This window comes from Mustela nigripes, chromosome 3 (assembly GCF_022355385.1).
Source record: "Mustela nigripes isolate SB6536 chromosome 3, MUSNIG.SB6536, whole genome shotgun sequence".
Taxonomy (NCBI): Eukaryota; Metazoa; Chordata; class Mammalia; order Carnivora; family Mustelidae; genus Mustela; species Mustela nigripes.
In genome coordinates this window covers 16,310,002-16,323,561 of record NC_081559.1, presented here as the reverse complement: position 1 = coordinate 16,323,561, position 13,560 = coordinate 16,310,002, and the positions used below count along the sequence as shown (strand labels likewise).

Genomic DNA, 13,560 nt, shown 5'->3' with positions numbered 1-13,560 from the left:
CTAAGCACACCAGAATCAAATTACTTAAATTATATCTATTTCATATTCTGAGCACATGCATTTGCAATTAGCTATGTCAGGCATTTTTCTTTCATTTAATTTCATCATCATCAAGTAGTATTTATTAAGCACAAACCTGGCTAATTAATTTTCTAGAGAATAACAGGTATTCTTAAATCCATTCTATATAAAAGACCTTAAATAATCTGATACATGACATTTTTCCCTTAGCAAAAATTGCCTTTAAATTTTACTTTTTACCTTATTATTTCAAGGTTTCAGTAGGACATATTCTATTCTCAAAGTCTGTATATTCAAATAAAAAATGTCATTCAGAATTAATATAACCGATTCCATGAGATTTTTATTCTTATTACATCATACTAATATCCTATGTCAATTTTTAAGAAAATATCACTCTTCTAGTTAAATATTTTTCCTAAAAGTGATTTATTTTTGAGGAAAAACCTAAGATAAATAGCCAGCTTAAGTTATTATAATCAATAGATGTAAAATGCATTTTCTCTTAAAAAATTCAGTTACTATAGTTCATGAAAAGCAAAGCAAAAGAAAGCTACTGATCTCAGAATTCAAAAGGTTTAGCCAATGAGGATGAGAATATCGAAGGTCTTCAAATCATTAAGACTTTGTGTGTGCTTTAGTGAGGGAAAGGAAAAGCTAATTTTTATGTGGATTTGGGGAAAGAAGAGTATCCTTCTCGGGGTACTTTTTTCTAACTGCAACACAGACAATATTCCTTTTCATTTAACAATAATGACACCACCACGTTTGCTTTAAATTCTGATCACAGAACTGAAATTTTAGAAAAGCATCCTTAAGCACTTCATAATGTCATACAGAGTAGTTGGGACGCCTGGGTGGCTCAGTCAGCTAAGCAGCTGCCTTTGGCTCAGGTCATGATCCTGGGGTCCTGGGATCAAGCCCATGTCGGGCTCCCTGCTCAGCGGAGAGACTGCTTCTCCCTCTCCCTCTGCGTGCCACTCTGCCTACTTGTGCTTTCTCTACCTCTCTGTCAAATAAATAAATAAAATATTAAAAAAAAATGCCACACAGGTCTTGGTTTGGAAGATGTTAAACCCAGAGACTTCTATCTAGTATTTTCAGGTTCTGAAAGCAATTACCCTGTACTTCAGCTGCCAATGCCCAGTACGAATGACAGAAACTAAAATGGAACCACAAACATGTAATCCCTGTTACTGTTTAAGCAAATTAGCACCAATACTCAGTCATATTTGGCTACTGAGGTCAATGGCCCCTTTGTACTTTGAAAAGTGGAGCTCAAACGAATGCTTCAGAAATGTCCACAAAGAGCTCCATAGGCTGAAGGGGTCTGAAATGGCAGATGTTGAGCCCTGACACAAATAGGAAGGAGTTTCTGGGATTTCCTTCTTGATCTGCAGACTGGAATTTAAATATTAATGAGATTAAGCATTTGGATAACTCTGAGTAGAGTAAGAATATTGTTTAGTTTGCCCCTTGAGTGAGAAGAATTTACCCCAAGAGGGACTCCTAGAAGAGCCAGGTGCTTTTATTTTCAAACACAGATTTACATCTCCATTAGAAAGAACTCAAATAAGGGAGGAAGTGATTGAAAGCAGCAGCCCGAGAGGTAAATAAAAAATAAATAAATAAAAATAAATAAAAAGAGAGAAAGAGAGAAAAGGAAGAAAAAAAGAGCCCCTCAATTATAGTCACAGTCGCACAGTGGTTAGGTGGTTTTGCATCTGGCAAGAAGTAGCCTATCTTTGTTTATACCAGCGGAAGCCCCCAGGAGAATACAGCACACAGAATCCACAGGAAGAATTTGGTCATACTTTTCAAAGTAGTTTAGTTTTCAAAAATCCACCTTCCCTAAAGGGAAAAACACCTTGAGAACCAATTAGTGGTACGAAGGGCCAGGAGAAAAAGATTGTGCTCTGGCAGAAAGATTATTTTGTTGATTTCAGGTAAAAACCTAGGGCCAGATGCTAAAGTGGATGTTCCCCATGCTTATCTCCCCTTTGCCCTGGGGACACTGCAGTCTGTTACATTTGTATCTTCTGAGCAGGGGACAGGAACAAAGTCTCAAAACAATTTCTGTAAGACATAATCCTGAATCACAGAACAGGTGGCAATTTTCTGAAGAGTAACAATGGATTATTGGAACGGCTGCAGCAGAATAGAAAAATACTTTCTCTCTCTCTCTCTCTTTTTCTGGTTAATCAGATTTCTTGTGAGCAAATCTTAGTCCTGCACCCTTTATACTGCAGAAAGTAAACAAGACAAATGGATACTAAACATTCACAATAAGGCTAAATTCATGATTGATGCCTCTTACTGTTTAAGATCAGCTTAACTTAAATATGCTGTCCAGTGGTTTTTAGTGGTGTGATTGTCTGACTCAGCAGACTGGTGTCAGGAAAGAAATTTACATAAATGGAAAGTGAAATCTTTCTTGAAGAAACAGGACTGTTAGAAACTGCTTAGGTAAGGAGATGCTCACTTACACAAACATGGATATACACATTAAACCTGCTCTCCAATATCTGCTTGAGCTTAAGTTATTGCTCATAAAGCAGCTAAGATGTTTGCTTTTAATTTCCAAAAAATCATTTCAGTTCCAATTTTACTTGGAATAAATTCTGCAAACAGAACTGTCATTAGGTATAAGAAGAAGAATATCAACCCGGTAACCACAAGCAGGATCAAGGCTCCTCTTTAAACACAGCACATGCTTAGAAGGCTTGGTGAAGGGTGACAGGTGTGGCACCAGACAACTCCGGGATAACGGCCCCCGATCTTCTGGAATATGAAGGGGGAGCTGAAGGAAGCTTCACCGCAGTACAGTGGAGCACAGGCTCCGAAGTCAGACTACCCAGGTTCAAGTCTTAGCTTAAGCGGTTCCTGGCTGTGACCACAGGAGAAGCACTAAACTCTGTAATCTGCAGTTTCCCTCTGATGGAACTGCCTAATTATCATCCAGTGTCAACATGAAGAACGCAATTAGAGAACCCACCTAAAGTATCTACCCCCGCAGCGGGCGTACGTTAAGTGCTGAGCACAGGGAAGGCTAATGCTGCTGCTATTCTTACTATTATTCTCCTTTTGCTCCTGGTTCTGCGTTTCTGAGCCAGATGGGAGAATGTGAGAGACTGAACGACTGACCCCAAACTTCCCCCTTCTCTGGACCTGCACCTTCGCCACAGCTTCACCAGGGGTGGACTGTGTTTCCCCAGGCCTTGACCTTGGACTCACCCACATGACTGCATTGGTCAGAAGGGCACGTGTGTGTTTCTGTGTGCGCGCGGAGGGGCGGAGTGCCAGCTCGGGGCCTCGGATTTGAGAGGCTTCACTCTGTCTTTGCTGCTGGCCTTCTGCCCCCTCAGAGCATGAGAAGAACGTGCTCCCGCTAGCCTGCTGGTCCGGGTGGGGGGGGGTGACGTACACGGAGGACACTGACCTGCACAAAGGTACAGCAGCCTGAATCCCAGCCACTTGAGCTGTCCTGCAGAGTCGTGAGAAACATATAGGCTTACTGATGTATGTTACTGAAATCCTGTCATTATTTATTATGTCAAAAAAAATTAACTGATCCAAGGAGTCCATTAAAAAGTTGTCTACTCACAATGAATTTCTTATTTCCAAAGGAAAAAGGCATCAGCTCAGTGTCTAGGTCTGAAACAAATGTGGAATGATAAGTGAGAAGACACCAGTGCTTCAACCAAGCCAGCAATCCGAGACCGGAGATGCTCCTAGAAACTCTCCACAGATCTTTCTTGGCTTTTGTTAAGGGAGGGTCATGTGTGATACGTGTCAGATTATTTTTAAATAGCTAACATTTGTTGAAAGTTTATCGTAGGCACTGTGCTGGACAAAATGCATACAGTATCTCTCTTTGTCCTTCTAAGAGCACCAGCAGGTAGGCTCTATTAATTTTATTCATTTTACAAGAGAGGAAACTGAAGCATATGGAGACAAGTAACTTGTCCGACAAGTACCTTGTCCACATGATAGCGGGTGGGAGCAGTCTGGGGAGGACTCAAACTCAAGAAGCCCTGTGGCATGGACTGAGATGAGCATGGTGGGGAGGATGGCAGATCATAAGCACAAACATGTTCCCCCCATCTCTAATCACTTTGCTGTTTTAATCATAGTATGTGTGTTAATTTCATCTGCAGGACACTTGAATTAAGTATTACCCATTATGCACCCCCCAGAAATGAAGATATGGGAGCACAGCAGGTCACATTCCTCACCCATATTCCCACAGCTAGCAATGGTGTCCTGGTCAGAGCACATGGCAATGAAGCTTGATTTGAACCCAGGCCATCTAGATAACCATTATACTATGTTAATATCAATGATCACACTGCTCACCCCAATGTGAAAAGGCAGAATCACTTTCTTTCCTCTTTTTCTGGAAGACTGTAAGTTTTCCCAAGTTCAAAGGCAAACATGCATTCCTGGCACCATGCCTATCTTCAAGGGCATAAAACATGATAAATAACCTTTAATTTACACTTCAGTCATTCTCAGGCTCCACTGAGCTTTCATTCTTGCAAGAGCAAATTTCCTTATTTGCTGCCTTCATGTTGACTTGTTTTGAGTTTTATTTTTCTAAGGCTATTTTGAGGTTCAACTCTGTCTGGTTACAAATTCACAGGAATCCTAGCAGAGTAATAAAAGGAATGGGAGAAAGAGTACTGATCATGATGGGTTTAGAGAACAATGTCTGGGGCATAAAACTAACCACACAGAGGGTGAACACAGACAATTGTTGCCCAGATCTGTTCACACATATACGTGGTACATCTTCAGGAGAGCCTTGTGGTCTCACATCTTCAAATAATGCCTCCACCCAGTCCCTGAGCAAAGGGACACATCTCGAGCACCTTCACACTGACATGCAAATGAGCAGTCCTACTGACCTTGAAAGCAGCACCTCCATGGATGATGGATTTGATAAAAATTCCCAAGTCCGTTCCAGTTTCTCGAGATTTGTTCCCTTTCAAGCTCACGCCGAGACCAGCAGAACCCGAATCATTCAGGGGGATCTCGAAGGTGAGTTGCTCGGTCGTTTCCAGGGAGAGTGCATAGCAGTCGGGCTCTCCTTTCTGTTGAAGAACACGTGGAAAGAGTGAGGGGAAGAAAGCAGGTTAGTGTTTATACCTGAATGGCCAAACAAAGAGGCAACTGGCAAGACAGTGTGATTGGACCATTAACAGGCTGGTCTTCTTTCTCTGTGGGGGGCCACCACCATGTCCCTGGAAGGTAGAAGAGTTCTTGGGAGTCACATCTGCCGAGGGCCAACAGAGAGGACCCTTTGGCTAGGTGGAGTCATGCCACTTGAAATAGCCTGTAAATATCCGGAAATCCAGCAAAGTCTCAATAATTAAAGAGGCAGGGCGTTACTTAGGGGGTCTTAGGCACCAGAAAAGACCTTAGAGATAACGTGATCTTAATGCCTTCATTTTACAGATGAAGAAACAGAACTTAGTGTAGAAACATGCTAAAATTTGGAGGAAATATTTGGCTTGTGTATTTAAAACATATCATTTACCATGGAAACAATGTTCATGATCAAGAAAATCAATTGGATACAGAGCACTGAAAAATATGTTATCTTAAATTTAGGGAAATATGATTTATGATGAGTATCAGTTTGCTCAATTGAGGCCTTAAGCTTGCTTCATTGACAGTACAAGTCACTGGCAACCAGATTTTGAACCTAACCAAAAATGGGAATGCACGACAAATATTTGTGTCTTCTTTGCCAAATGACACCTAGCCACAAGCACAGCTGTTCTCAGAAAATTAGAGTAACAGAGAATGGAGGCAGCAGGCACACGTAGGGTTCAAGTTTCCAGGGAGAAGCAAAGGTTAATCGTATTTAGCCCCTGATGTTTTCAAATGTACAGCAGTGACAATGGAAAAATGCTGCCCACATGATAATCTTCGCAGGTGCCCCCTACGGCCTCCCTCCTGCCCAAGCTTGCAGAAATGTGAAACTCGGCCACAGTGTTTAACTGGAAAATTTGAAAATGAGATAGCCCTAGAAACCTTCAACTCATGCTAGGTCGGTAGTTCCTTCCTCTCTGTAATTATGTCTAGAAACTCTCATCTTAGGGTCACTTTGAGGGACTCTTCTGTGAAATCGCATATTTTAGAAATTACTGTGAATGTCTGAATGTCAGTCACCAAATAACAACTATAAAATCAGAAGTAGCAAAGAACCCATAATTAAAACAAGATTAAGAGGCTGATCATTGCCAGATCCACTGACCTAGTATTTTCAACTCCTACCAAAATAGAGAAAGCCCATGTCTATCTTCAAAGAAATAGTTCATTTAATTTCACTGTACCTGAAGTTAGCTATAAAAACCTGGACAATATGTAGTTTCAAAGAAATGAAACTTTAGTGCTTGATATAATAAACCTATGACTAGTTAGTTCTTCCAACTAACTCACTGTATTATTATCCAAGAAACATCCCATTATTTGATTCAAACTAGCTGTCTTTTTTCTCCCCCATGGGAATGCGATAGTTAAATATGAAAGGTAAATTGTTAGCCTTCATCTTCGTCTTCCAGAATGTCCTATTTAGAATCCGTAACATTTGATAATCATTTATGTTTCCAGGTCTCTCTGGGGTTTGGTTAATTTTAGTCTAATAAAGTTCCACTGAATTAAAGTACAAATTAAAGAACAGCTGTTCTGCCTAGAAGTTTGTGAATACCATTTTAGAGGAAGACTAGAAGCTTCTCTGGCTTTTTAATCTACTAGAAACAAAATGACACAAGGGCAAGTTTTGCTTGAGTAATATCTTCAAACCATTTTATTCTGTAATCAAATCCGATTTCTTCGGCAACTGTGTTTGATTAAGATTGACAATCACTATTTGTACCAATACCTTTCATTTATGACACATGTGATAGGAACAAAATAGAAACCAAGTGATATTATGGCTATCTTTTTCATTTGTGTGTATGTGTTTAAGTTTTTATTTTAATTCCAGTTAGTTAATAGACAGTATTCTATCAATTTCAAGTGTAAGATATAGTGATTCAACACTTCCATACATCACCCTGTGCTCATCACAAGTGCCCTGTTTAATCCCCATCACCTATTTAACCCGTCCTCATAGCAAACTCTCCCCTGGTAATCATCAGTTTGTTCTCTATAGTTAAGAGTCTGTTTCTTGGTTTGTCCCTCTCTCTCTCTTTTTTTCCCTTTGCTCATTTGTTTTCTTAAATTCCACATATGAGTGAAATCATACGGAATTTGTTTTTCATCTAGCATAATACCCTCTAGCTCCAGTCATGTCATTGGAAATGGCAAGAGTTCATTCTTTTTTGTGGCTGAGTAATATTCCACTGTACACATATATTATATCTTCTTTATGTGTTCATCAGTTGATGGACACTTGGGCTCTTTCCGTAATTTGGATACTGTAGATAAATCTACTATAAACATTAGGGTGCACGTATCCCTTTGAATTAGTATTTTTGAATTCCTTGGGTAAATACCTAGTAGTTTAATTGCTGGATCATAAGGTAGTTCTATTTTTAATTTTTGGAGGAAACTCCATACTGTTTTCCAGAGTGGCTGCACCAGCTTTCATTCCCACCAGGAGTGCAAGAGGGTCCCCCTTTCAAGTCCCTGATACCTGAAAGCCAGAAATAGAACAGCAAAAACAATCTAGTGGCTAACAATGGTTCTAAGTGCTTTACACATATTAACGTACTTACTCTTCATAACAACTCTGTGAGGAATATTATCATGACCATTTAACAGTGGAGGAGACTGAAATGCACAGCAGATAAGTACCATGCTTACAGTCTATAAGACCTTACAGTGTTGGAGCTTTGTGAGGTCCAGGCAGTGTATTTCCTGTGCCAGACTCGTAACTGCTATGCTATATCTCAACCTCTGTGAACCACTATGACTTGGCCTAGTCACAAGAAATCCCAACACTGATTCCCACCGTGACAGTAAGCTACCATGCAACTTCACGTTCTCTACTCAACTACAGTTCTGTTTTATATCTTTCTTATACTATATCAGGCTCAAGCCATAATTAGTGGATTCTAATAATAGCAAATTATTATTGCTATTCACCCAATGGTGAAGGAAGCCATTATAGTATTTAACATAGCCATTTCCTCTATTAGAAATAAATGTCCCTTTACCTAATGCAGGAGAAAAAAATCAATATGCTGAATGCCTTCCATCAATAATCTTGGTTCAACAAAGAACTCTAAAAATTGAACTCCACTCTTGCCAGACAACATTTTGGAGAAGAGATATTAAGGCCTCACAAATGCCCCAAAGCACGACCTTAGTGATAGGATGATCCCAAAGGCAATGACATATCCACACCTTGGATCCTCCCTTGCTTTCTGTCTTTCAGAGAAGAGTTCTTTCTGTACTGTGTTGGGAGGGCCCCATGCTTTTTACACTAACAATTATCCAGAGAGGGAAAAAACATCAAGATGCAAGACTGGCATAAGAAAGAAAATCTTGTGAATTTCCATTCATTTTTTTAATTTTTCCTTTTCATTATTTCTTATTCTTTGCCACTAGAGGCCATGTCTCTAGATACCAAGTCCATGAGGTTCCTTGAGCCAGCCCCAGGATGGATACCTACCTGCCCCTAGTGCAGATGCCTTGGTCTAATCCCTTGGGACCCACCCGGGGCCAGACTTTCAGGGTCTACAACTAAAAATTTCTCAATCTTAGCACCACTGATATTTAGCGCATGATAATTCTTTGCTGTGGAGGACTGTCCTATGCATTAAAGGGCAGTCCACAGAATTACTACCTACTAGATGCCAGTAGCACCTCCTTCCCCAGTTACGATAACCTCAAATGTCCTCAGATACTGCCCAATGTCTCCTGGGTTCAAAATTACATCCAGTGGAAAACAACTGCCCTGTACAGTCAATTTTAACTGCTAACTACTGCCATGTTAAGGCAACTGCCAAGTATAGTCAAGTTTAAGGCAAAAAGGGTCCAGAGAAGTACTCTGGGACTGCAATGTTGTCTGCTGATATGTTCCCAAGTCCCAGAATGGGGACTAAGTCTTCGGCTCACAGGTTCATGACTTACTACTTAGTTGGTCACAGAATTCTACACTTAGTTATTTCTCTGGTTATATGTCTCTGGTTATATGGCAGCTAATTTTCTAGGGGCAGAAATACAGTCTTTGAGGGATTAACAGAGTAAGGAAAGTGATAAATATTGAATTTATTGGTACATATACAAAATGCTGACTTTTATTCATATAACCCAGAAGAAAAGTTTACCCTATCAAGTGGTGTTTGTTAGGTTAGTTATGCTTCTATATATGCTGTTCTGTACTTTTTTAAATGTATTAAGAACCATAGGCTTCTATAAGATAGTATTAACATAAAGTCTACTCATGTGAGAACATAACAGCAAGTATAAGAATGGATGTGTGCAGTACATTTCAACTATATAAATATACGCTATATACATACTGACGCCTACCCATCTACCTGTTATCTACCTGTCCCACAACCCTACCCCATCTATCTGCATAAGTGTATATGTCTGCACAGAAAAAAAAAAAAAAACGTAGTTATCTACTGGCACTGCAATATGGACTACAGTTTCCTTCTTTTTTTCTGTGTTTTCTAAACATTTATCCATCATTACAAAAATATAAATGTTTTTGAAAGGAATTTATGAAGGTATACGAACTGTTTGCTGTACTATTGCCTTGCCCACCAGAAAGATGCAAACACATCTCTATGACGACACACACACACACATTTATACATTCGTGTTTTCTACTACTACCTATACTATATGTAATATGCATTATCCTATAGTAGTATATATACTGTATTAAAACTATGTAATATATAACGTGTATATGTATTCTCTCTCTGTATATATGCATGTGTATTTATGTGTGCATGTGTGGGTAGTACATTTATATTCCTCTTAGAGTCACCAGTGACTTCATGTTACTAAATCTGATGGTCAATTGTCATCTCATATTTTTCCTCATGTACAGGAACATTAGATCAAACTGATGGAGGCTTACTTTTTGAAATATATATATATTTTTCTTGGACATCACTTTCTTATAGTTCTCTTATAGTTCATCTCCCACTTCACGGTCAACTCTTTTGCAAAATCCTTTGCTACTTCTTCCCCGTCTCACCAATCTTTAAATATTAGTGTCCTAAGAATCATCTGATTTCTTCTCTTCTGTCCCATCCTCATTTTTGAACTTACACCTAATTTCACAGTTTCAAATATCATTTACATGCTCATGAGTCGTAAATTCCTATCTCTACCTCTCTCCCCTAAACTAGGCTCGCATAACCAATTCTCTAGTGAACAACTTTATTAAGATTTCTACCTTGAAATCATGTCTAAGTAGATCATCCCCTAAACCCGCTCCTCCTGGACAAGTAAATGGATCTGTGTTCTTTCGGACATTCAAGCAAGAGACCTCAATGTCACTGTTGACTTCCTTCCTGTCTCACACTCTATATCCAACCCGTCAGCAACTCCTGTCAGCTTTACTTTAAAAACGCACCCAGGGCATCTGGGTGGCTCAGTCGGTTAAGCATCTACCTTTGGCTCAGGTCGTGAACCCGGGGCCTGGTACTGAGGCCCATGTCTGGCTCTCTGCTCAACAGGAGTCTGTTTCAGCCTCTTCCTCTGCTCCTCCCCCTGCTTGTATTCTCTCTCTCTGTGTGTGTCTCAAATAAGTAATAAAATCGTAAATACACACACACATCCAGAATCCTATCACGTTAACCATCTGAGCCACCACTGCTTCTCACCCAACACCCTCTGTACTTGTGTCTCCTTCCTGCCTCTCTGCCTCCACTTTTCTCCTCTTTGGGGGTCTTTCTTATTACAGCAGCTGGAGTGGTCCTATTAAAACAAACACTCAAACCTTACTGGTGACTTCCCACCTCGTTCAGAGAAAATGCCAATGTCCTATAAATTCCGAGTCCCATGAGTCTTCTCTCTGCTCATCTCTCCTACTACTTAGCCTCTGCTTGCCGCATTGCCTTTCCTCTTTTCTTCAGTACATCCTTCCTCCTTCATGCTTCTGCCCCAAGACCCTCATACAGCCTCTTGTCTCTGCTTTGAATTCTCCTCCCCTAGATTGCTATCAGTTTATTAGTGAGGTCACCCCTGATCTTTCAGTTTCATATTGCTTAAATGCCCTCTCAATAATACCACCTTACCCATGTCCACTACCCTGCTTTACTTCCTCAGAGCTTATCACATACTGTATATCTGTTAACTTATTTTTTTTTTAATTTATTCATTTATTAGAGAGAGAGCACTTGGGGGGCAGGAGGAGAAAGAGAGAGTCTTAAGTTGACTCTGTGTTGAGCATGGAGCCTGATGCAGGGCTTGATCTCACGATCTTGAGACCACCACCAGAGCCAACACCAAGAGTTAGATGTTTAACTGACTTCACCACCCAGGTGCTCCTGCTCATGTGTGTGTGTGTGTGCTTTAAAGATTTTTATTTACTTATTTGGTAGAGAGAGAGAGAGAGAGATCACAGGCAGGCCGAGCAGCAGGCAGAGAGAGGGGAAAGCAGGCTCCCCAATAAGCAGAGAGCCCAAAGCAGGGCTCGATCCCAGGACCCTGAGATCATGACCTGAGCCGAAGACAGAGGCTTAACCCACTGAGTCACCCAGGTGCCCCTGCTCATTTGTTTTTAATAGGGACTCTTGAATGTGGGAATTCTTATATTATTCTGATTCTTTTTCTACCAATTTATTGCTAGTGCTTAAAACAGTGCCAGACTCAAAAACAGGCACTGGATAAGGATTTATTGAGTAAATAAAAACATATAGATAGATACAGATGTTCATGTGTATGTCCAACAGTATGTGCTTGTGTATATGTACACATGGGTATCTGTAAATACATATTTGTGGGTTGTACACATATATAGGTAAATAAATAAACTGCTGGTATCACTTTTGATTCCTACCATTCCAGATTCCATTACTTTTAAGGTTTATACAAATTAGTTCTTACATTAAATATAATTATAAAAGGCAAAATGTATTATAGTTTTAAGAAACCTTAAAAGTAACCTAGTCCAATTTTCCTTCTCACACAATGCTTCCAGTTCCTAGGAGAGATGATAACTTAGCTCAGTTTCAGCATCAGATCCTCAATCTGTGATGAACACTGGGCTGTTCGTGGCTTTAAGTTATAACATGTACCTCAAATCTTTAGTGAATACTGCAAAGAGCAGTATTCATGGTACATTTCATCCAGTCTGGGAAGCACTGTGATCCAGTACCCAAAGACATATCAGCCATTTTCCTGTGTTTGCCAATCCATCCCGGCAAAAACATATATGTGTACACATACACCTATAAATAAGTTTCATGAGACAATACATAAGCAGAGTGCAATGCATTTTAGTGATTTCTATGCTCTTATTTAATTTTTAATTTGATCACGGTCCTGTACATTAATTTCATAATCCAACACTGGAACATAATTTTCAATGGGAAAACAGTGAAATATTATATATGTATGTATGTGTGTATGTATATATACACATACATATATATGTATCTCTGTATATATATTATATATATTATTTTTATTAAATAGATACATGAAATACAAAACCAAATGGTGAGTAAAATGTTAACGGTCTTATCCTCCCTAATTTTTATAAGCCATTTTAATGTTTATCCTAACCACCCCTAGCCTTAACTCATCTCTTAATATCTTTTATACAAACTTTCTTCAAGTTCTTACAGCTTCTCTTCCATTATCACCCTAATTAAATATATTTCCCCTTCTCCCTCCCATCTAGTTATGTTTCCCTGTTTTTCCATTCCCTCACTTTGTTCTCTGTAAGACTACCTCTATTCCCAAGCACCATGAATAACCTGTTAAAGCTGGAATCTGGAAACGAGATTGTCTCATTCTGGCCTGAGTGACAAGAGTCACTCTTTGCAAACCATAGTGATCCAACGCATTTTAATCAAATATCTTGTATGTACTCAACACTGTAATACGAAGTGCCCAGTCTGCATAGACTATAACTGGCGAAGAGTTTACTGAATGATTTTGTGTTTCGTTCACAGTATTATCTGGAGAGGAAGAGTAGAATTTAAGGAAAAGAAAGAACAGAGGAATGGACATAGTTGGACCTTGTGAGGTATCCTAACCATTTCAAAATGAACATCAAAAGTAATTACTTGGCGTGAGAAGCAGAAAGGGAGGCAGAAGACGGATGACTTGTGAGGCATCTGCATTATTGCTCAGGAGTATCCCAACTAGGGCCATCTCCGGAATCACAAACATTCTCGTAGTGCAAAGAAGTACCTGATTCACACACACAAGTTGTAAAAACCCAGCCTACCAGAGCCCGGGGGAGTACACCTGTGTGCAGGACCGGTGTCCAATTTCTCAGAAGCCCAGGTCAGACTTGAAAGCATCCATGCTGGACCTTTTATGGCCCTCATTTCATTAAATGCTGTGCTCTTGGCTCAGCACAAGTAAGCTCTGGATGTCTTTGCCTCG

At 39.8% G+C, this 13,560-nt stretch overlaps 1 protein-coding gene across 3 annotated transcripts in view; it reads right to left on the bottom strand.

Moving 5' to 3' along the window:
- The window catches only part of PARD3B (par-3 family cell polarity regulator beta), a 1,033,909-nt gene that overhangs the window by 433,304 nt on the left and 587,045 nt on the right, over positions 1 to 13,560 (bottom strand). For all 3 annotated transcript variants that reach the window (XM_059393291.1, XM_059393292.1, XM_059393293.1), the window contains one exon: positions 4,929 to 5,114. In XM_059393291.1, the coding sequence (XP_059249274.1) occupies positions 4,929 to 5,114 (186 nt within the window). The remainder of the gene's footprint in view (positions 1 to 4,928; positions 5,115 to 13,560) is intronic.